Source organism: Pollicipes pollicipes, unplaced genomic scaffold (genome assembly GCF_011947565.3).
Source record: "Pollicipes pollicipes isolate AB1234 unplaced genomic scaffold, Ppol_2.1 Scaffold_1600;HRSCAF=1878_pilon_pilon_pilon, whole genome shotgun sequence".
Taxonomy (NCBI): Eukaryota; Metazoa; Arthropoda; class Thecostraca; order Pollicipedomorpha; family Pollicipedidae; genus Pollicipes; species Pollicipes pollicipes.
Window position 1 is genome coordinate 19,539,334 of NW_023595962.1, and position 21,901 is coordinate 19,561,234.

The following is a 21,901-nucleotide window of genomic DNA, read 5'->3' on the forward strand; positions in this document are numbered from 1 at the left end:
CGCGTCTCTTTGCTGAGGCCACTCGTGCCTCTTTACAGCCTCAGTCTTCCGCACGCCTCCGCACGCGCCCGTGCCCTCCATGCTGGACAAAAGCCCTCCATGCCTTAAAAAGCCTCCTCGCTGCGAATGTGGCACCACGTGCCGGCTCATTCCTGTGAAGTTTACGATTGCGAGACCCTGTGACGTCACGGTAATCCATGCTGACGTCACGCTCGCAGCGCAGACCCCGGGGCAGCGGAGCTGGCACAGAACGTAAGCGAAGCCGGCCGCCGAAGCTGCTGTCCTGCTGGAACAGCGACCCATCTGAAGTCATGACGTCCGCGCTCGTAGCCCAGAACTTTTGTATCTGCCTCAAAATCGGTTCCGGCTTAATAAGTCCCTGTCGTGAGGCTCGTAATATGCTACTCGCGGTTCAGTTGACGCATTAGGCACAGCGCATCAATAATAAACACCTTGTCATTGCTGGCAAGCTGCCGACCCCCGCAAGTATCTGCTCCTCGATGACGTCACGGAAGCCTCATGCGATTGTCGGCGCTCGGCGGCCGTTTGGCGGTCGCGGCGGGCGGTGCCGGCTCTGCGTAGTTGGTGGTGGCGTGCGACACGCTCCGTCGTCACCGATGACGTCACTCGGGGTCTGCTGTCTCCCCGGCGCTCCGGGGCGGTCCCGGCGGCCAGGGCTCGGTGGCCGGCGCCCCGGGGCGGTCCCGGCGGCCAGGGCTCGGCGGCCGGCGCCCCGGCGGCCAGGGCTCAGCGGCCGGCGCCCCGGCGGCCAGGGCTCGGCGGTTGGCGCCCCGGGGCGGTCCCGGCGGCCAGAGCTCGGCTCTCCATAAAGTTCCCGCCACAGTTGTCGCGTTTCAGAGAGCACATGTGGGTTTTAAAGATGAAAAACGGGCTCAAACTCACCCCGGTTGGAAATACGAGTAAACCGGCACGCTATGGTTACAGCGCCGAGGGTTATGCCAGGAGAGGTTAATTGCCACCTCTAGACTATTCCGTCGTGCCGTCATGTCTGCACACTGTGGAAGAATTATGCAGACTCACGGCATAAACAATAGTAGCTGTTCTTGCAGTCCAACCGGGGAAGTTTCATACCAGCACGTAACGGTGCTTTGGTCGTCGATTACCAAAAATAATTGTTTCCGATCCGTTGTCATTGCGATTATTTCCCCCATATAAACGACCGTAAACTTGGAAATGCTAAAGCAGGCTCGCCGCACTCGCTACCACCGAATCCGTGCGCCATGTGTCCTAAGGGTACGCTGCAGAATACCATAACTTTTTACGTTAACACACTGAATAATTGCACTAGGTCTTAACGACTCTTGTCACATTATTGAAGGTTGCTGGATTGTCGCACCGATGGGCGTTGTCCATCTTAACCATAGTCTACAGATGATCAGGACCCGTCATCGATAAATTTCGATGCCAGCAGCGTCGGCAACAGTTCGGATGACTCCCCAACCCCCTGGACAGTCATCCAGCATGATCGCTTCACGGAACACGACCGGCCGGGTACGGACGTGAAGTAATGTTTTCGAGTCATACATGCTGCGCTTTACGGTCGTAGTGTGCCAGGCGGACTTTCATGACCCCACATCTTGAGAGTATTTAACGACGACAGGTTTACGTAACTCTTATGGCAAGGGACGTGGCAGCACCCACGCCACCTGCGGTGGAGGATACCGGACCACAGGGGTACACGCTCCGCTTCTGGACATCACATTCCGCATTATATTCCACATTCCACCTCCGGGGTATAAGCGTCTTTGTTCACTGGTGGCGAACCCGCACACCGGCCTGGATCCCGTTTGCTCGCTGCGGGGGAGGGGGAGGAGGGGGCACTGGACTCACGAAAGGTCACGGTCGTTCCCCGGTGCCGGGCCGGCAGCCGAAGCCGAATGACACATGTGAACCGTTACAATAACGGATCACCGCCGGCATGGAACTCCTCAGCAGCGTGCCTGGTACTGGAAAGTGTGGGCTGAAGGCAGCTGGTTAATGCCAGCCGGCAGGTGTGCCATTCGCGTGTTGGACTGGGGTGATTTGCCATGCTAATTCGCTTGACAAATGAACGGTTTCGAATCAACGCTACTGGGCAATCGTATGGAGCCGTCGCTATGACCCCCTGTGAACACAGACCGTGAACAAAACCGCAGTTTTGTTCACGGTCTGTGAACCCCTGTGAACAAAACCGCAGTTTTGCGTCACTGGAAGCGGCCACGGGAAAATGTTGCTGTTTTATGGAGCCGGAAGCATTACCGAGCGCAGCGGGCAGCGGCGTGCTTTGATTTTGCCTTTGGATGTCTGAGAGGTTCCAGCGCTTCGAACGGAGTGCATCCTGTGGCCTCCATTATGTCCCGGTATTTACCATACATAGTTAGCCGACCTTAGCGCGAGGGCGCGGGACAGGCGCCGCCTCGCGGCCCCAGCAACTGCCCGTCTCGTGAAGACCCGATGACCGGCAGCCTGCTAGTGCCTGTTTACCGTATAAAGTGCCGTGCCATCCAATGCAAAGACATCAGTTTTGTAGTCCGCGCCATTTTCCATGCCATCTCACCCTTGCAATGACCGAGAACCGGAGGCCGAGTCTCAACAAGACGTCCAGTCTGGCGGGTTTGTTTGACGTTCTCCAAGTACCAAACTCGTACGCTAATGCTGTTTGCCAATCGTACACAGACCACAGCCCCTTTGGGAGCGGGCATGCCGCGATAACCCTTTCAGCTAGACTTGTGTAAATATGCCTCACATGGAACAGGTTTGTATTACAGCAACGAGCGAAATCTGCTCGATTTTCAGGGTCTCTACCGCAGGGCTTTCCTTGTTACCGCGTCATTTACATTTGTTGTTAATAATGCACAGCCCTAAGCAGACATTTGGCATCGGCCCCGCATCTGCGCATTTTCCGGTCATATTTCCTCACGATGCCTCGCGGGAGCACCAGAAGGTGGCGGGCCTCAGATTCCGGGCCGCAACTGATCAGTTGGTCTCGCCGTCCGAGGCCCCGGCCTGCACGCGTGCAGGGACTGGTGGCGAACAAACAGCAGCATGTGATCATTTGTGAACGGCCAGCTGTGAATTTATTACCGCTTGTGAACGTTTGTTTGTGAACAGACAGTTAAATAGCTTATCTGATATAGCGCAATACATATATCTGCTGTAAATGATGAATGTCAATAATTTGTAAACAATCTGTGGTAAATGGTCAGCTGAGAAAAGTCAGCTATGAGAGGCCGGCTGTGAGCGGTCAGCTGTGAGAGGTGAGCCGTGAGAGGTGAGCTATGAGAGGTGAGCTGTGAGAGGTGAGCTGTGAGAGGTCAGATGTGAAAGGTCAGCTGTGAGAGGTCAGATATGAGAGGTCAGCTGTGAGAGGTCAGATGTGAATGTCTGATCATGAATCTGACCTTGTCGCGCCCTGCTTGTGTGAAGCCATGTTGTTTTTTACTTACATGTGTTTTTTATTCCGCTCATTTACTGTTATTATTTTCGAAGCGCCTAGTGTTAGCTGAATGTACGCCATTTGCACTTGCTTTGTGCTCTTTCTTCATGCTATCAGGACTAAAGTTTTTTATTGTAAACGAGCTGGTTTACCAACTATAGTTGTAAGCTAGCACACACGAACTAAATGCAAGTCAGACTCCCCATGTGTTACACAAATCCACGAATTTGCAATTAAATTTGCAGCCCCGGGTGGAGCCGCGAGCTGTCGCACTCGTACTGGGGCGTTTTATGTTACAAAGAAGGCGAAAGGACCTCCGGCCTCCGGAACGTGCAGAAGACTTACTAAGTTTTTCTGGCGCATCGACTCCGTCTAAGCCGCGTTTATAATACTATTTCACTGCGCACAGTCTTATGGATAACGCTCGGGACAAATAATCCCGCTCCTTCTCAGAACAGCCGCCGTCCCCGGAGGCCTGCTTCTCCTTGCTATTCCACGAAGCGGGCTGGTTAGGCTAGTCTTCGGCCTACTGTATGTTTATTTAGAATTCTCGGGCGCCTTCCAAACAGCGGGTCGTTTAGTACTGCCTGCACGTGTTTCGCGAATGCCATCTAACCACCACCAACAGAGACACCAAGCAAGTGATCAGCCATACGCGAACCAGAGCAAATCACGAAGGGAACCGCCGAAAAGTAGCGCTTTCCTCGTCGTCTGTCATGCATTTAAAATTGCATCTTCGGTTTTGAATTGCAGCACAGTTCACTGTGCTGCGTACACCGCGCCCTGTGCCCTGTGCCCTGTGCCGTACTGTGACGGCTGAGGCAGGTCATTTGGACATTGCCGGTCGCAGGGATCTGACCCGGTGGCCATGACCTCCGCTTGCTAGGCCCCGGCACTGGCCGGTGGCGGTGGTGACCTCTGCCGTCTCGGACCGCTCGCCTGTGAGCTGCTCGCGGTATGCTGCTGGTACCCGATGAACAACATATGCTCCGTTTTCAGATGGTGGGATGTCTGGCGGTGATGATGTGTGGGAGCACCCAAGCAGCCAGCATCATCTTTCCAACAACAAGTGAGCAACAGCCTTTCACAACGCTCTGGTGCGAAGTAGAAGGCGTGCATAACACCCGTATCCGTTGCTTCATGCAAATCAAACTTGTTGTGTAGTGAAAGCTCCTTGGACTGAAATGCTTCCAACATAATGAAATACTCCCCGAAGTATATGCTGGGTATGTGCAGTCCACGCTCCAAGTGCGCGGTCCAAGCAGCGCTGTCGTGTTGCTGTAAGCCACGTGCTGAATTGCTTAAGTTACGTGCTTAATTTGCAGATATGTCTAGCCAGAGGCGCACCATTTAAATCATGTTTTAACTTCCCGAAACAATAACCGCTGCAACACAAACCGTCTTAGCGTTATGAAATGTTCAAAACATTCAGCGGCTAGTGGTTCTTCAAAATTCTAAGTTATGCTTGCTAGCAATATAGACACGACTTATCTACGTGAAGCATATTCAGATGCATCATATTTGTCAGAATGCAGCGGGCATCATTTTTCTCTTCGTTAAATGCATTTTTCTCACAGCTAAACGGGCAGCTTCGACCCTGACCTTTCCTTGCCTGTCGGAAATAATGAATTACAGTCATCGCGGCGTTCGAATCCCCGCCGTCTAACTGTGCTGCCTTTGGACGCGTCCGCCCGCAGGCCGGAACGCCAGCAGGACCAGGCTGCCACAGCTTGTTTTCACCGAAGAGCCAGCATGCATCCGCCGATCCGAGTTCGGCATGTGCGAAACAATCGACGAGGAGTACCCGACGTGAGTGAGCCAGACACAGCGCGGTCGTAACTCCGCCAGGACGGACGCGCTCCGTCTGTGACCGGCCCGTCTCGATCCGTCACCGGTCCGTCTCGATCCGCCTCGGTCCGTCCCGACCCGTCCCGATCTGTCCCGATCTGTCCCGATCCGTCCCAACCCGTCCCGATCCGTCGCGATCCGTCCCGGTTCTCCCATCCGTCCCGATCCGTCTCGATCCGTCCCGAGCCGTCCCGACCCGTCCCGATCTGTCCCGATCTGTCCCGATCTGTCCCGATCCGTCCCGATCCGTCCCGGTCTGTCCCGACCCGTCCCGACCCGTCCCGATCTGTCCCGATCCGTCCCGATCCGTCCCGGTCTGTCCCGACCCGTCCCGATCCGTCTCGATCCGTCCCGGTTCTCCCATCCGTTCCAATCCGTCTCGATCCGTCCCGATCCGCCCCGGTCCGTCCTGACCCGTCCCGATCCGTCCCGGTTCTCCCATCCGTGCCAATCCGTCCCGATCCGTCCCGGTTCGTCCCGACCCGTCCCGATCCGTCCCGGTCCGTCCCGACCCGTCCCGATCTGTCCCGATCTGTCCCGGTCCGTCCCGACCCGTCCCGATCCGTCTCGATCCGGCCCGGTTCTCCCATCCGTCCCGATCCGTCTCGATCCGTCCCGATCCGTCCCGGTCCGTCCCGATGGCTCAGCTGACTGGAACGCCTGCTCTCTGACTCAGTCGCCCACGGCGGCGCGAGTGCGAGCCGCCACCGGCTTTTGCTGCTAAACGCTGTCCGAGCTGGCCTGCTGCCGGTGGCAGCCGCCACATGAAAGGCTAAAAGTGACGTCAGAAGCCAGGAGGTACCGTGCCGAGCATGATAGCACATTAAGCTAACACCGTCAAATGCTGCCGCTGATCTCGATTTGCACGGTTGCATGATGTGGTCACAGCTCACGCAACAAGCATTGCTTAATGGGGCTTTGATCCCACTGATCCATGCAATCCAAAGGTTCGGACCGCATCTGAAGAAAAAATGAAAAGGTCCGTGCCACAGTGCATTGAGCTGCTATCTCGGAGCTAAGCTCAGGGTCTGGCTTATTGCGAGATCTCGATGAAATCCTTGTGCGCCGGCTGCCAACTGGTCTTCGCTGACTTTATTCGCACTGACGGTCGCCAGCGATCGGTAAGAAACAGACGGTCTGTGCTGTGCTTGTGGTATGCCCACCAGGATCCGTACCTCTGTCCAGTCCACGGAACTTTCCTATTTTGTAATACCATTCGCTATTGGTCGCTACTGAACTGTTACTTTTCAGACTGTCACTTCGCTGCAAGACCGCTGATCTGCGTGGTCGGCCAACGCAGCGAGAAACACATGCAAAATACATTGGAATAGCTGGTGCTAGCTGTGACGCGCCTTGTCCACTGAAAGAACGTGCGCGATGGTGCTCGCTGTGACGCGCCGTGTCCACTGACAGAACGTGCGCGATGGTGCTTGCTGTGACGCGCCGTGTCCACTGACAGAACGTGCGCGATGGTGCTCGTTGTAAAGTGCCGTGTCCACTGACAGAACGTGCGCGGTGTTGTTCACAGTGAGATCATAAAGGAGGCGCTGGCACAGAGCAACAACGCGCCGGTCGCCGAGCTGGCCAGCGGAGACGACACGCTTGTGGTGAGTACGCAGCCTCCACGTGCCAGGGGTTCGAATCCCATAGAAGGACACTCTCACTGCCCTCCCGGTGTATTCCGTGGGTGACTCCCCAGCCACTGAGACAATACCTACTTCCATTAAATAGTAAACCGTCCGCTGCTCCGGTCCTGCATAGCGTTACAACCCGCCTCCGCCGTGAACAAGTTGGACGGCGGTGGGCCACGGCAGCCGCGTACAGGCGGTGAGCTGGCTGTCCTGCTGTCGGTGCCGCCCAGCAGTGAGCAGGCTGTCCTGCTGTCGGTACCGCCCAGCGGTGAGCTGGCTGTCCTGCTGTCGGTGCCGGCCAGCGGTGAGCAGGCTGTCCTGCTGTCGGTGCCGCGCAGCGGTGAGCAGGCTGTCCTGCTGTCGGTGCCGGCCAGCGGTGAGCAGGCTGTCCTGCTGTTGGTGCCGGCCAGCGGTGAGCAGGCTGCATTGCTGTCGGTGCCGCCCAGCGGTGAGCAGGCTGTCCTGCTGTCGGTGCCGCCCAGCGGTGAGCAGGCTGCATTGCTGTCGGTGCCGCCCAGCGGTGAGCAGGCTGTCCTGCTGTCGGTGCCGCCCAGCGGTGAGCAGGCTGTCCTGCTGTCGGTGCCGGCCAGCGGTGAGCAGGCTGCATTGCTGTCGGTGCCGCACCCTCGAGCCTCAGTCGTCATCACCAGCACCTTCGCCCGACCGCGCCGCACATCGGGGTCTTGCGTTGCCTGTGACCTGGCACATCGTGCTATGGTCAGCTGATGTCGAGCGGGTGCCCCATCTGGAGGGGCTTGTCGTCCCCGCCGGCGCCCGGCGCCTCTGCAGGAGGGGGTCTATCGGCCCCACCGGCGCCCGGCGCCTCTGTTGACGGGGCTTGTCAGCAACAGCCGTCTGTGACGCGGCCACGGAATCAGAGCGGCGCGACAGGCCGGCAGAGTATAACACCGCGGAATGGATATCAACCCGAGAGGTCCGGATAGGAGGCAGCATGCGCAGCCCGCTGGCAGCGCCCCTGCACCGAGGGGCGAACGCCCGGCGAGTCGCTGCGACCTTGTCCTAGATCTGCGCGGCTCGAACGGCGCGGCGTGACCCGGCGTGCCGGCGCTGCACGACGAGGCTGCGACGGAGCCGAGCACGGGCCCTCCGCGCCGCCAGCACCGGCGCTATAGAGCGAGACTGCGACAGAGCTGCGCACGAGCCTGCCGCGCTGCCAGCGCCGGCGCTATAGAGCGAGACTGCGACAGAGCTGCGCACGGGCCTGCCGCGCCGCCAGCACCGGCCGGCTGCGACAGAGCCGAGCGCGGGTCTGCCGCGCCGCCAGCACCGGCCGGCTGCTACAGAGCCGCGCACGGGCCTGCCGCGCCGCCAGCACCGGCCGACTGCAACAGAGCCGCGCACGGGTCTGCCGCGCCGCCAGCACCGGCCGGCTGCTACGGCGCGCATTCGACGTTTCGGGACAAGGTCACACAGCAGATGCCAATGAGATCAGGGCACTGCGAGCTGCAGCCGTGCGTTGGCCGATGATAAAGTGACATTGGCCGGTGACATTGGCCGGTGATAAAGTGACATTGGCCGGTGACATTGGCCGGTGATAAAGTGACACCGACACAGGGACGCGACCAACCAGGAGCGATTGACACCAGCAACAGACACTTGAAGCTATGATTGCTAATGTTCAACCTTGCCTGACGTGGGTATCAACCACCTCCTCTCAAAAGACCCTGAACTTCGCTCCCGGACCATGCCTGTCTCGTCACAACGTAGACGTATCTATACCGCAGAGATTCTAGGCGTGTCTGTTCCCTTGGAATTCGAGCCAGATGTTTTTGTACTGACCGGGCTATGTAGGCACAGATGTGCACCTATGAGGAGCACGAGAGTTTGTGTGAGGGGGACGGGCTGCATTTGGATTGGTTCCCTCCACGTTATGCTCTACGCTCCGTAAAAACTTGTTTCAACCACTGGGGAGGGGCTCAAGCTTCCTGAGCCCCCTTGCAACAGCTCCTTCGCCTCGGTGCATACGTATATACGTGCACAGTACGCGAAGGCGCGTGTCAACTCCCCGTAAGGTGTACATTAACTCCCCACAAGGTGTGTATCGAAGGTGTGTTTTGACTCCTGTAGTGCCCGCTCAACGCTGACATCTTATGACAGCCGCTGAGGAGCTCCGCACAGCCCGGCGATAACTGACCGCTAGTTAGGACTGTGACGGTCAGCTGACAGTCCGTGGCAGACTGTGACGGTCAACTGACAGTCCGTGACAGACTGTGACGGTCAGCTGACAGTCCGTGACAGACTGTGACGGTCATCTGACAGTCCGTGACAGGTTGTGAAGGTCAGGTCAGCTGACAGTCTGTGACAGGCTGGGACGGTCAGCTGACAGTCCGTGGCAGGCTTTGACGGTCAGCTGACAGTCTGTGACAGGATGTGACGGTCAACTGACAGTCCATGACGCGCTGTGACGGTCAGCGCTGACTGTCTGTGACAGGCTGCGACGGTCAGCGCTGACGGTCTGTGACAGGCTGTGACAGCCTGTGACGGTCAGCGCTGACGGCCTGCGACGGTCAGCGCTGACGGTCTGTGGCAGGCTGTAATGACTGTCCTGCTGGGCAGCCTGTCCACGTCACTCACCACTATCGAGCCCTCCGCCTGCACAGCTCAGTCGTGTACACCTAACGCCCGCGTGAGGCGGTGCGTTGCTGGTCGTTGCTGGTCGCCGCTGGCCGCCGCTGGTCACTGCTGGCCGGCGCGCCACGCCAGTGATCCGGGCCCCGGTGCCGTGCGGGGGACCGGTTCGGCGGCGGCCGCTCGAGCCCCCAAGATCCGGTTTGATTCGATTTGATTCGATGTTTATTTTTGATTATGGACATTGGGCAGTACGTAATATGATGAATGGATTGGCGCATAAGCGAAACGCTTAAATCTGAGCGCCTCACCTAACAATAACAAGATATGGTCATCGCCGCCAGGGAACCCACGACCCACCGCCCACTCGCCCGATCGTAAGCCGACACGGGCCAGGCGCCCGCCGCCACTCCAGTCTATACATGTAGCCGTCTCGGGCCGGCGGCGGACGCCCGGCCCAGCAACGCCACCCAGTAGTCCGTTTGCTGCCCGCGCCCGCTGAAAGTTTTCAGGCGAATCGTCTGGTCTGAAAAAGAAACGTTTGGAAAATTTTTGCTCAGTGCTGCCCATTGCGATCTTGTAAACCGTTACCTGTGAAATAGATCCTTAGTTGCTCGTTGTGAGTGAGCTCAGAAAAGTTTGGAATGATACGATTTGTTTTACGTAGCATTGAAATTCGGATTTCATGATAGCGAGGACAGTTCAGTACGAAGTGTTTAGGGTCTTCATATGGATCATAGTCACATAAGCAAGAGGGACTGCATGTAGTTGGATTTTGAATTTCGAACAGATGGGCATTCAGGTCTGACATTCCCAATCTCAGCCTAGTATTTAGGATGTTACCATGCGTGAATCCAAAGCTGTGATGCACCGGAGGCGCGGCCGCACCGCAGCGCTGGTATATTTCCCGTTTGAAGGAAAGAGAAGACTGGGGAGAACACCTCAAGTGGGAGCTGGTTCCATCTCCTCGTAGTTGATGGAATCTAGGATTTTTGGTATGTTGAGGTTCTGTTCGGTGGTAATGTGAGTGTCATTGCACTGCGTAGTGGGCGTCCTGTTGTCCGGTAGCCCCGCCCCCTCCGTGCCCTGCAACGCTCAGCTGCTAGAGCCCGCTGCGGGCCGGGTTTGTTTCTGATGCTGACGTATCGTCTGTCCAACCAGTCCTGCCTGGGAGCGGGTGCTCAGAGCTGGTGAGGTGTCCGCTGGCCGGCGGCGGGTGCTCAAAGCTGGTGAGGTGTCCACTGGCGGGCGACGGGTGCTCAGAGCTGGTGAGGTGTCCGCTGGCCGGCGGCCGGTGCTCAAAACTGGTGAGGTGTCCACTGGCGGGCGACGGGCGCTCAGAGCTTGTGAGGTGTCGGCCGATAGGACAGTGGGTGTTCAGAGCTGGTGAGGTGTCCGCTGGCGGGCGACGGGTGCTCAGAGCTGGTGAGGTGTCCGGTGCTAGGGCGGCTGGCGCTCAAAGCTGGTGAGGTGTCCGCTGGCGGGCGACGGGTGCTCAGAGCTGGTGAGGTGTCCGGTGCTAGGGCGGCTGGTGCTCGGAGCTGGTGACTCGTCGTCCGATGGAGTGGCATCGCACGGGTCGTAGTGCTCACGAGCCGCTGCCTAGCACGTGACGGCTTCGCCAGCGCACGGCGCGCCCTGTGCCGGCTGCAGCCGCCTGTAAAAACACGCCCAGTTTGGTCAGAACCATGAGCACGATAAGGCACGAGCGTTCGTCTTTTTTAGCAGCGGATGCAACACTCGCGAACAGGTCGCGTTGACCAGGTTGTTTTGCCATTAATGAAGCATTTGCGGTTTTTTATTGTGTTTGGCGATTTGCTTTTATCGTGGCCTATCTAGGCTATTCCTTTAAGTTGCCATTTAGGCTGAATGCTTTGAGAACTCATCTCGTTAGGAATTTGTGGCCAGGAATGCGTGGGCCATCGCACTGGCCAGTGAATCCATGAGTGGCCTGTGGGTAGTATCCGCCACATGGAGGGCAGGGAGGGCAGGGAGGAAGAGAGCGCTGGAAAGGGGGCCTCAAACAGTGCCCAAATAAGAGAGAGAGAGGAAGCGAGCGACCGAGTAACAAACTGAAAGTGGGAAAGATGGAGTGGATTAGCGGGGGCGATATTCGCACGATCACGTGCCGTCCATGAGTTCTGTGCGCTCACGTGCCATTCACGTGAACGCTCACTCCATCGGTGAGATAGTCGGCGCGGTTCTGACACCGGATCTGTGTCGACTCGACAGCTGAACAGGTCTGTAGCGGAGCTCAGTCTTCCCGGGCACCCGTACGTCGCCGTCGATGCCCGAGCATCAAGGTGCACGGCGCCGCAGCCCGTTGTGCTGAGGGGTATTCATACTACCATCGCTGGCGCGCAGTCAGGTGGCGTTGCCGACGGTTGCCATGACTACGTCAGGTCCTCGGGCCCTGGACCGTGCTCGTTCCGATAGCAAGATTGTGTCAAGCTTTGATGTTCCCTCAAGCATGCCAGTAATTATGCTGGCTATTTAGAGAAATGAGCATGTTTTCCGGAGCGTTTCACTGGCAGGCGTCCCTCGAGACGAGTGGAAAGTTAGCAAGGACGTGCCGTGCGTGTGTGCCGAGCCCGGGATTACCAGCCCAGTGCAGATTGCCTGATCAGGGTCAGGCTCAAACATGTATGACACGAAGCCACAGCCCACGCGGCTCGAACGTAACTGACAGCTGGAACAAAGACGATCAATGCGAATGAACCTCAGGGCAAAACGACCGGCTTGCACAGCGCTAAATACGTTTGGTTAGCATGCATGCAATTCGCACTGCTATCCGCAGGCGTACATGTGTAGGAATATAACTAGGTGTTATCTTTCCGTATCAGTTTGACCTGACCATGGACTTAACCCCATGCGCTTTTCCCCATGACACATGGCCATGGACTTAACCACATGCCTTTTCTCCCCGCGTTATCAGTTCGACGCGTGGCAATGGACTTAACCCCGTGCCTTTTTCCCAAATTAGTCTGCTATGGTAAGCAGTCATATTATCATCAGAATTTGCTACGTACGTTTTCCATGCGTCGCATATGGAAATAACTACATTTCTTGGAGAGCCGTAGGACGGTCGCGTAATCTTGGCAAAAAATGGTTAGATTACGCCATACTGAGAGCAAACTTACTCTTGCGATAGATACACGTGCCCTTGGGACTAATGTAGTAGCTGTGCGCGGCCTCGGCATAGCTGGTTACGCTTAACCTGTGAATATTAATAGCGTGTTTCTGGTAGGCTTTGGTGCGGGAGGATGCGTCCAGTGTGCAAAGGAATTCTGATGCTTTCTTCCAGATGCATGAGTCACGTGCTTACTTTTACCTTTCAAAATCTATGACAATTGTGATGTGTGGTGGTGCTCTGCAGATTTTCAAGTTACCTTTTGTGAGTTGCGTTTTTCTCTAAGCAGCTGCCTTCATAAATGGAAACCAGTTGTGCCAGGTGTCGTCTTTGTTTGTACAGACGTTCCGAAAATGGAGGGTGCCGGCTGAGCTTGTTTCCCCACCCCGCATGTCACCCAGCAGTCGAGGGTCAGGGGTGACCCTCGACTGCTCTGACCGCTAAGGGCGCCCGTGAGCGTCATGTGCCGGGCTCACCACCGGACCTCGGCTGCTGCCGTGGAAGCTAGTGCCGTCAGCGACCAGTTCTCAGAACTCATGCTTCTGACCTTAATCACACATACGGTCACGCAACATTGTACAACATGCCCCCGACACAGCAATCATCGTAATGTCAGGTTAATGCCAGTCGACTGACGGTTGTAATCACTCGTAAACATGTGCAGACGCCCGGCGAGGAAGCCGTGGTCGACCTCGCCAGCTGGCACGGACATTGGCATGCGAACTCCTAAACTTTGACGTCGAAAGATGTTTGTCCCCGCCGGTTCGCCACGCCAGATTTTGCCACCCTTCCGCGTCTGTGCACATGCTGCCGCGCGTCTGGACCCCACCTTCAGTCGCCGCCAAAGCATCGGTAGCTGGCGACAAAAGCAGCACGAATAGACGCGTCGTTTCGTGCCCAGACCGGTGGGAAAGCCTCAGCGCTGCGCCCGTGATAAATGAGCTCGCCGCCGGCGGCGGTGGTGTTGATTATTTCGCGCGTGACCGGGCGCCCTCTGCTGAAAAGCGGCCGTCATGCCAAGATGAGGCGGCCGCCGCTAGATGGCTCGTCGGTCGTCGTGACCGCGCCAAATTCAGCGAGCGTGCGTCTAGAGCTGGACTCGTTAGCTGACGGCGTGGACGCGGTCAGCTGACGTGGACGCGGTCAGCTGACTTGAACGCGGTCACCTGCCGTGGATGCGGTCAGCTGACGTGGATGCGGTCAGCTGACGTGGACGCGGTCACCTGCCGTGGACGCGGTCAGCTGACGTGGACGCAGTCGAGTCCTGACCTAGCGCCCGACTGGGGCCTTTGAGCGGGGCCGGCTCTGCCGCTTTATGCGGCAGGATTCACTAAAGAGTGAACTGACATAAGTGCAAAACCCGTTTGTGATTCAATGCCCGGAATCCTTAAAAAAATATTATGAGCAGGGGAACCGGTGTGGCTGAAAAAAACCCGAAACCGGTTGATGTAGTGGAGCCCGGCGAATGTCCTGAAGACGGATGTATGCGCTCCTGACAGACGCTGACAAACGCTGACAAACACTTAGTCACTTGGCAAATACGCGCCTGCTGACAAACGCTTCACGTCTGGTCTGACCTGCGGTACGACACCCGGACTGTCCCACTCCCTGGTGACACCTGGACTCTCCCACTCCCTGGTGACACCCGGACCGTCCCACTCCCTGGAGACACCCGGACCGTCCCACTCCCTAGAGACACCCGGACCGTCCCACTCCCTGGTGACACCTGAACCGTCCCACTCCCTGGTGACATCTGGACCGACCCACTCCCTGGTGACACCCGGACAGTCCCACTCCCTAGAGACGCCCGGACAGTCCCACTCCCTGGTGACACCGGACAGTCCCACTCTCTGGTGACAACTGGACCGTCCCACTCCCTAGAGACGCCCGGACCGTCCTACTCCCTGGTGACGCCCGAACCGTCCCACTCTCTGGTGACACCTGGACCGTCTCACTCCCTGGAGACACCCGGACCGTCTCACCCCCTGGTGACATCCGGAACGTCCTACTCCCTGGAGACACCCGGACTGTCGAACCCCCCGTGGAAGCCCGGCTGCGACACCCATGCTGGTGCAGGGGAATAATTTTTTCCAAAGGACTTCTGGTCCCCCGCTTTTGTGGCGTTCCCGCTCGTGCCACAGCCGTCCGCAAGGGGCACCGGCTGGGCCGAACGGGTCGAATTGGGCGAAGCCTTGACGAGACGCCGTCGCTGACGGAAGTGGACGCTTCCGGTCTGGCGGCTGGCTGCGCTGAGCGGCGCGCTCCCAAACCGGTCGGACGGCCGTGTCAACGCCGCACGCGGAAACCGGGAAACGGCGCCGCTCGCGCCGGGCCAACTGCACACACGTGCGCGTGCAAACACGCCACTGCCCTCTGTAACAGCGGACGGTCGGCTTTTGCAGTGCCTGCCCGACCAGGGAGGCGTCTAGCTCTCTTGTGGAGCCTGGTTTGAGGAGCCCACCTCTCCTGAGGAGTGTGGCTCTGACGGGATCTAGCTCTCCTGAGGAGTCTAGATCTCTTAAGTCGGGAGCTATCTGTTTGGTGGACTGCGGGAGTTCGTGATGGTATGTTTGATGGAGTGCAGTCCAAGATAACTCTGTTTTGCAGCTAAAAAAGAAAATAGAATAAATGAGCGAATAAACAAACTGGAGCGCATATTTGGCAGACATCTACAACACTAGATTCCAGTCACGGAATCTAGCACATTCGAACTCACAGTTTGTTTAGTCCTCGACAACCACCAACTCGCTATTTTCACAAATTATAGGCCGTTATTCTGGTGCCATCAGTAGCACCGCAGTTCTTCAATATGTTTTGCACCAGTCCACAAATTTCAGGTGGTAAACAGCAGAATTTAACAAAATGAGCATAAATGAGTAAATGATCGACTTCTAAATGACCTTCTGAAATCGACATAGTGTTTTCCAATCCGTTCCAGCCAGCTTTGCTGCCATGTTTCAGACCCGACAACATGCGCAGCCGTGCGGTCCGATACATTCCCAGTCCAGTGCAGAGGGTGCCGGTAGTGTAGTGGTTAACACATCTGCGTTAACCACTGCGCGTCTGGGAAACCAGAGGTACGGGGTTCGATTCCCCGCGGTGCCCGCCCATTCTGCCAGGGTGAGAGGCAGGCGACGCCACATAGCCTCAGCAGCTGAGTGCGTCGTAAAACCCCAATCACACACACAGTTCAGTGCGGACCAGTCCGTGTGCCATGTTGTTGATTCGTCGGCTGCGGGAGGCCCCGAAGCCCCGCAAGGCCCTGGACCCGAGCGGACCGTTGCCCTGAGCATATAGCAGTATCGGGAGTACCGCCCTGAGCATATAGCAGTATCGGGAGTATCGTCCTGAGTGTATAGCAGTATCGGGAGTATCGCCCTGAGCATATAACAGTATCGGGAGTATCGCCCTGAGCATATAGCAGTATCGGGAGTATCGCCCTGAGCATATAGCAGTATCGGGAGTATCGCCCTGAGCGTATAGCAGTATCGGGGAGCAAAACGGGAGTGCCGCCACTGAGAGACTTCGAACTTGTTTGGATGTAAAATAATTGAATGTACCAAACAATTAGCAACACATGCTATTGGAAGTGACAATTGAAAATTTCCGACGTACATATGCGTGCGAGAAGCTTAGGTAACGTACTTCTGTGAATGAGGTTACATAGTTATGGAAGTTAGCTGTATTTTTATTTTATAACAAATGCATGGGTTCTGAGGAATGTGGACTTAGAGCAGCACAGAATCAGCGTATTTCTGGCGATGAAACGAGGTGCAGTCATACTGGCACAAGTGCTTATCTCGCTTACGACGGGCCCCGTGCGCTCAAGCCCCCGATCCGTGATACCAGCGGTCTGATCATGCCGCAGGGCATCACTCGCTGCCTTGGATCTCGACTCACAACTGCACACTGCCCAGGTGTTAGACCGCAGCAACTGCGTCCCCCTGGCAGATACTGGCTGGCTTACATGGTCTTAAATGTCTCGAATGTGTATGTTAGACGCGCCATGTACTCCGAACAGTGTCATGACTTTATGCCGGTCGCTGTCGACCTTCTAGCCACGGTGCTGAGTTAGCGGTTGATGACAAGCCTAGACGAGATGAGCTTTGGTGCGAAAGCCTATCAACCAGAACATATACATATTAGCAAGGTCACAAGTCAGCCAACTGCATCTTAATGAGCTTCCTGAATATAGAAATGCATTTGGATCTTATCAAAATCAGGCTTATGATTAGGGAACTGAAGGTGGATCAGACTCGGTGACGAGTGGCACTAAGCTAACGCCTAATACCTATGCCAACAACTAACAACACTTAACTAGGTCATGTACTTATGTGTAGTACAATATCCACTTTCCCAGCCATAATTTTGTAGCCGAAAGCTTTATGACAGCAACAAAGAACAGCACTTGGCGCGCTGGCCGGGCCCGGCCTGTCGCCGCCGGCCTCGTGCCGTGCCGGCCTGCTCGTGCCGTGACGGCCTGCTCGTGCCGTGACGGCCTGCTCGTGCCCCGGTGGCCTCCTCGTGCCGTGACGGCTTCTTCGTGCCGCGACAGCCTGCTCGTGCCGTGACGGCCTCCTCGTGCCCCGGTGGCCACCTGGTGCCGTGACAGCCTGCTCGTGCCCCGGTGGCCTCCTCGTGCCGTGCCGGCCTGCTCGTGCCCCGGTGGCCTCCTCGTGCCGTGCCGGCCTGCCCGTGCCCCGGTGGCCTCCTCGTGCCGTGCCGGCTTGCTCGTGCCCCGGTGGCCCCCTCGTGCCGTGTCGTGCCCCGGTGGCCTCCGCGGTCGGCGGCACAGACCGACTCATCGCCCAGCGACGCCACGGCCGCCTCTCCCCGCGCTGCCCGCTTAGGTCAGCGGCGGCTGGTGATCAAGGTCGTAGCGGCGCCACAAGGGGGTTGAGACCGCGAGGAATGGGACGCGCTCTGCTGGAAACCTCCAGAAAACCTCCAGAAAAAACTCCAGAAATGTGATGAAATAACGTCAAGTCTCTCGGCAAATCACGCCTGCTGAAGTCTCCTTCCCCTCACGCAATCACGATAACGGGAATTTCTCTGCAGGGCAGTGTGACATGCCTGTCCAGCGCCTCTCGCGCTGTGGCCTATGCGAGGCCGTCTGGGCGGTGGCGTGACCTCGGCTTTGGCTCGCGTCGAATCACGGACACGCGAAGGTCAGATGTCGTGACCCCGATGTAACTGTGACGTCGCCCGTGACTGTGTCCCGGACTTCCAATGCCGCGCCCGAATACCAGACTCGGTCACCCGGACACGAGCGCGATCTCGGAGGCAGACTCGGTGCCAGACTCAGGCACGGTCCCGGTCACAGGCAGCATCTGGGACACAGACATGGTTCCCGGACGCAGACACGGTCCCGGACACAGACGCGGCCCAGGGCACAAACATGGTCTGGGACAAAGACGTGATCCCAGTCATGAGCACAGTCTCCGACACAGACACGGTCCCGAAAACAGACGTGGCCCAGGACACAAACATGATCTGGGGATCAGACGCGGTCCTCCGCACACAGGCGCAATCCCAGACGCAGACATGGCGTGGGACACAAACACGGTTCCGGATACAGGCTCGGCTCCTGACACAGACGAAGTTTCGGACCCAGAAACGGGTCGGAGCGTGAGCGCGGTCCCGCACGTACCGGCCGCCGACCGGGGCTCGTGATCCGTGAGTTCCGGGTTCGTCATCCCGTGATGTGCGGATTTGGACCGCGGCCTCCGGCTAGCGGGCTCCGGGGCAGACCAGACCAACAGGCGGGAAGTGCCCCGTGCCCGACGAACGGGGCTGTCGACACGGAAACGACGCGTGTTGGTACGCGATTCTGTCACAGTTTCAATCAGTAGTCCGTAACCTGTCATGTGTTGACGCGGATATTTCGGAACTTCGACCGCACTACAAGCAAAGCTTGTGTGCATCTCAAAACCGGCGCAGAAGATCGGGTGATTCTGGTTGTAAAGATGCTGCTGATCTCGTCAGCTGAGCGGATGCTGAGCGGATGCTGGGCGGATGCTGAGCGGATGCTGAGCCAGGCCCAGCGAGCTTTCACTCAGCTGAGTGCCGCGTGTAGTGCCCCGGCCGCTGCAGCCGCCGTAACTACCCCGCACTAACCACACGGCGTCAGGGCTGGGCCGTACGCCGCACCTTCCGTCTGACCACAGCTGTCTGAATTGGGTCTGACCCGACTCGAACACTGACCCGCCGTCCACATCTCCCGTCTGACCGCAGCTGTCTGACCTGGGTCTGGCCCGACCCGGCTGTGACACTGACCCGCCGTCCACACCGGCAGGAGTTGGCGCCGCGGTTCGGCGGCAACACCGAGATGGAAAACCGACTGGTGGAGGAGACGGCCGCCTGCACGGCCACGGTTAGTTACCGACTCAACCGTCGGCCCAACCGTCGGCCCAACCGTCGTCCCAACTGACATCCCAGCCGCCGACACAACCGTCGGAAGTTGCCTGTACATTCGCCAGACTAATGAGCAGTTCCACATCTACAGTTCAGCCAATGGGCATCGTCGATAAATGCATTCAACGCTACCAAAGCAACCATCAGGCCATCTTTCGCACAGTCAACCACCACCACCGGTAGAACCATCGCCCCACTCCACGTCACATCATCAACCCAAACCTTGACTCAGTCTAGGACACAATCACCCAACGATGCAGACGCAACGGACCGTTCGCCATGGTCTGAGGCCTCGAAGTCGATGACATTCACCACCGTCATCACTGACGTCACCGACACGACCATTCAACACTACCGACACAGTGACCAACACCACCGACACAACCAACCCGCACCACCCATATTTCCACCACCCATAACGCCACCTACACGACCGTTCGGTACAGCCGAAGCAATTATTCACGTCATTCAAACTTTGGTACAACGCCATTTGCACTGATCAACAGCGTTGCGAGGTTCTGGTTTAATGTATGCTAGCCCAGACTACCATGTGTACTTCTTTACTTGACACTTATAGCGCTTGGCAGGTTTTGGATGATCAACCTTGGACCAAGTTTTGAAATCTTGGGTTTGAACCTGTGTTACACTGCTGGCTATGAAGTTATGAGCTCTGCAGTTATGTGCTTTGCTATCATGTGCGCAGCTTTGTGCTCATTCAACACCGTTCGTATGTCGTAGAAAAACCGCTTCTGTACTCTCATGAACGCATCGAAAACAAGCCCCAACCGTCTCAGATAATATCCTCCAACCAGGGGTACCACTATTCAGTTGCCCCGTGATAGTAGCCTGTTTCCTGCATGTGGTTAGATCGTTGCCCGTTATACCGCAGGAGTCCATCATCTACCCGAAGATGGCGAAGAATGACAAGAACCAGTGGCTGTTCGTGGTCAACTCCGCCGAAACCGTCCAGGGGATCCGGGTGGAGAAATGCGTGTAAGTTACCCGCGAGAGTATCTGTACCCCGCTGGTACTTGTCTGTACCCCGCTGGTACTTGTATGTACCCCGCTGGTACTTGTCTGTACCCCGCTGGTACTTGTCTGTACCCCGCTGGTACTTATCTGTACCCCGCTGGTACTTGTCTGTACCCCGAAGGTACTTGTCTGAACCCCGCTGGTACTTGTCTGTACCCCACTGGTACTTGTCTGTACCCCGCTGGTACTTATCTGTACCCCGCTGGTACTTGTCTGTACCCCGAAGGTACTTGTCTGTACCCCGCTGGTACTTGTATGTACCCCGCTGGTACTTGTCTGTACCCCGCTGGTACTTGTCTGTACCCCGCTGGTACTTATCTGTACCCCGCTGGTACTTGTCTGTACCCCGAAGGTACTTGTCTGAACCCCGCTGGTACTTGTCTGTACCCCGCTGGTACTTGTCTGTACCCCGCTGGTACTTATCTGTACCCCGCTGGTACTTGTCTGTACCCCGCTGGTACTTATCTGTACCCCGCTGGTACTTGTCTGTACCCCGAAGGTACTTGTCTGAACCCCGCTGGTACTTGTCTGTACCCCGCTGGTACTTATCTGTACCCCGAAGGTACTTGTCTGTACCCCGAAGGTACTTGTCTGTACCCCGCTGGTACTTGTATGTACCCCGCTGGTACTTGTCTGTACCCCGCTGGTACTTGTCTGTACCCCGCTGGTACTTATCTGTACCCCGCTGGTACTTGTCTGTACCCCGAAGGTACTTGTCTCAACCCCGCTGGTACTTGTCTGTACCCCGCTGGTACTTGTCTGTACCCCGCTGGTACTTATCTGTACCCCGCTGGTACTTGTCTGTACCCCGAAGGTACTTGTCTGAACCCCGCTGGTACTTATCTGTACCCCGCTGGTACTTGTCTGTACCCCGAAGGTACTTGTCTGAACCCCGCTGGTACTTGTCGGAGCTTGCCACTTGCATCGGGATCGGTGTCTTAAACACGCTGAGTACTTGGAGAAGCGTGTCTGCCATACCCCATCTTGGTCCTCTTTCTTGACGAATGTAAATGCTGCAATAATGCGAAAATTGTTTTCAACCGCTCACAGTACGTGTACATGACAAATCAGCACGAATTGAATCAGATGTCGTCTTCACATTACCTCCCATTGGCAAATCCTTCAATTCTCAGAACCACCGTATTGCCCACCACTAACAACCCTTCTCTATCGCGCACCGTCTAGACCGTTCTGTTCCCAGAATGGAAGACCGGGGCCCTAGGAGACGCTCTCGCCCTCCTCCAGTCAGCCCGCCATCAAATACAACCGCTCGGGGTCATACTCATGCCTGCGTGCATGCGCCAGCACCTTTCCGCTGAAATACTGAGCTCCGCAATGTGGGTGCGGGTGCAGTCCAATGTCACAATCGGTGAAGGTCACGCGGTGGGGGGGGGGGGGGGGGCTAAGCGAATCCTCGTCGGGGAACATTGCCGGTAGGCAAGGCACAAGCGGTGCATGCGAGGCACACGTGGCGTAAAACTGCACCACACCCGGTGTAAATTTGCACCAGCTCCATTTCTACTTGTGGGATCTGCTCACTGCCAGCCAGATGGCTTGGTGCATCTGCCCAAGGGCGTCACTTTTTCAAATCGTTTAGGGTTTCGGGGGTCGGCTGACATGGTTGATCCAGCCTACCCCTAAAACCGGATTCGTTCCCGGCTTTCGGCCACTTATAGTTGCGTTCTCGACGCCAATACAATTTTTGCGTAATCAACCTGAAGCACGCTTAACTCGGTTCTTATTTGTGAGTTTTGCCCCCCCCCCAGGGCATAAAATCCTGCGTGCGCCTCTGCTGAGCAATGCATCAGGCTGGCGAAGAAG

At 57.0% G+C, this 21,901-nt stretch overlaps 2 protein-coding genes across 2 annotated transcripts in view; one reads left to right on the top strand and one right to left on the bottom strand.

The window, feature by feature from the left end:
- Positions 1-21,901, top strand: part of LOC119101465 (uncharacterized) — a 30,839-nt gene that overhangs the window by 4,500 nt on the left and 4,438 nt on the right. Inside the window, exons 2-6 of the mRNA XM_037224839.1 lie at positions 4,436-4,505; positions 5,134-5,245; positions 6,813-6,891; positions 18,930-19,007; positions 19,938-20,041. Coding sequence (XP_037080734.1) covers positions 4,436-4,505; positions 5,134-5,245; positions 6,813-6,891; positions 18,930-19,007; positions 19,938-20,041 — 443 coding nt within the window. The remainder of the gene's footprint in view (positions 1-4,435; positions 4,506-5,133; positions 5,246-6,812; positions 6,892-18,929; positions 19,008-19,937; positions 20,042-21,901) is intronic.
- LOC119101287 (uncharacterized) lies at positions 12,524-15,651 on the bottom strand. The gene is made up of 2 exons (XM_037224615.1): positions 14,647-15,651; positions 12,524-14,511 (listed from the first exon to the last, which is right to left on the bottom strand). The coding sequence occupies exons 1-2, from the start codon at positions 15,301-15,303 to the stop codon at positions 14,158-14,160; spliced, it is 1,011 nt and encodes a 336-aa protein (XP_037080510.1). The 5' UTR covers positions 15,304-15,651; the 3' UTR covers positions 12,524-14,157.

What these genes read in the sequence shown, in the direction of transcription:
- LOC119101287 (XM_037224615.1), bottom strand. Translation starts at nt 15,303, where the DNA reads ATGTCTGCCAAATATGCGCTCCAGTTTGTTTATTCGCTCATTTATTCT. An exon ending in GACAGTCCGGGTGTCTCCAG is followed by an intron (nt 14,512 to 14,646) that starts GGAGTAGGACGT and finishes GGGCGTCTCTAG; the next exon opens with GGAGTGGGACGGTCCAGTTG.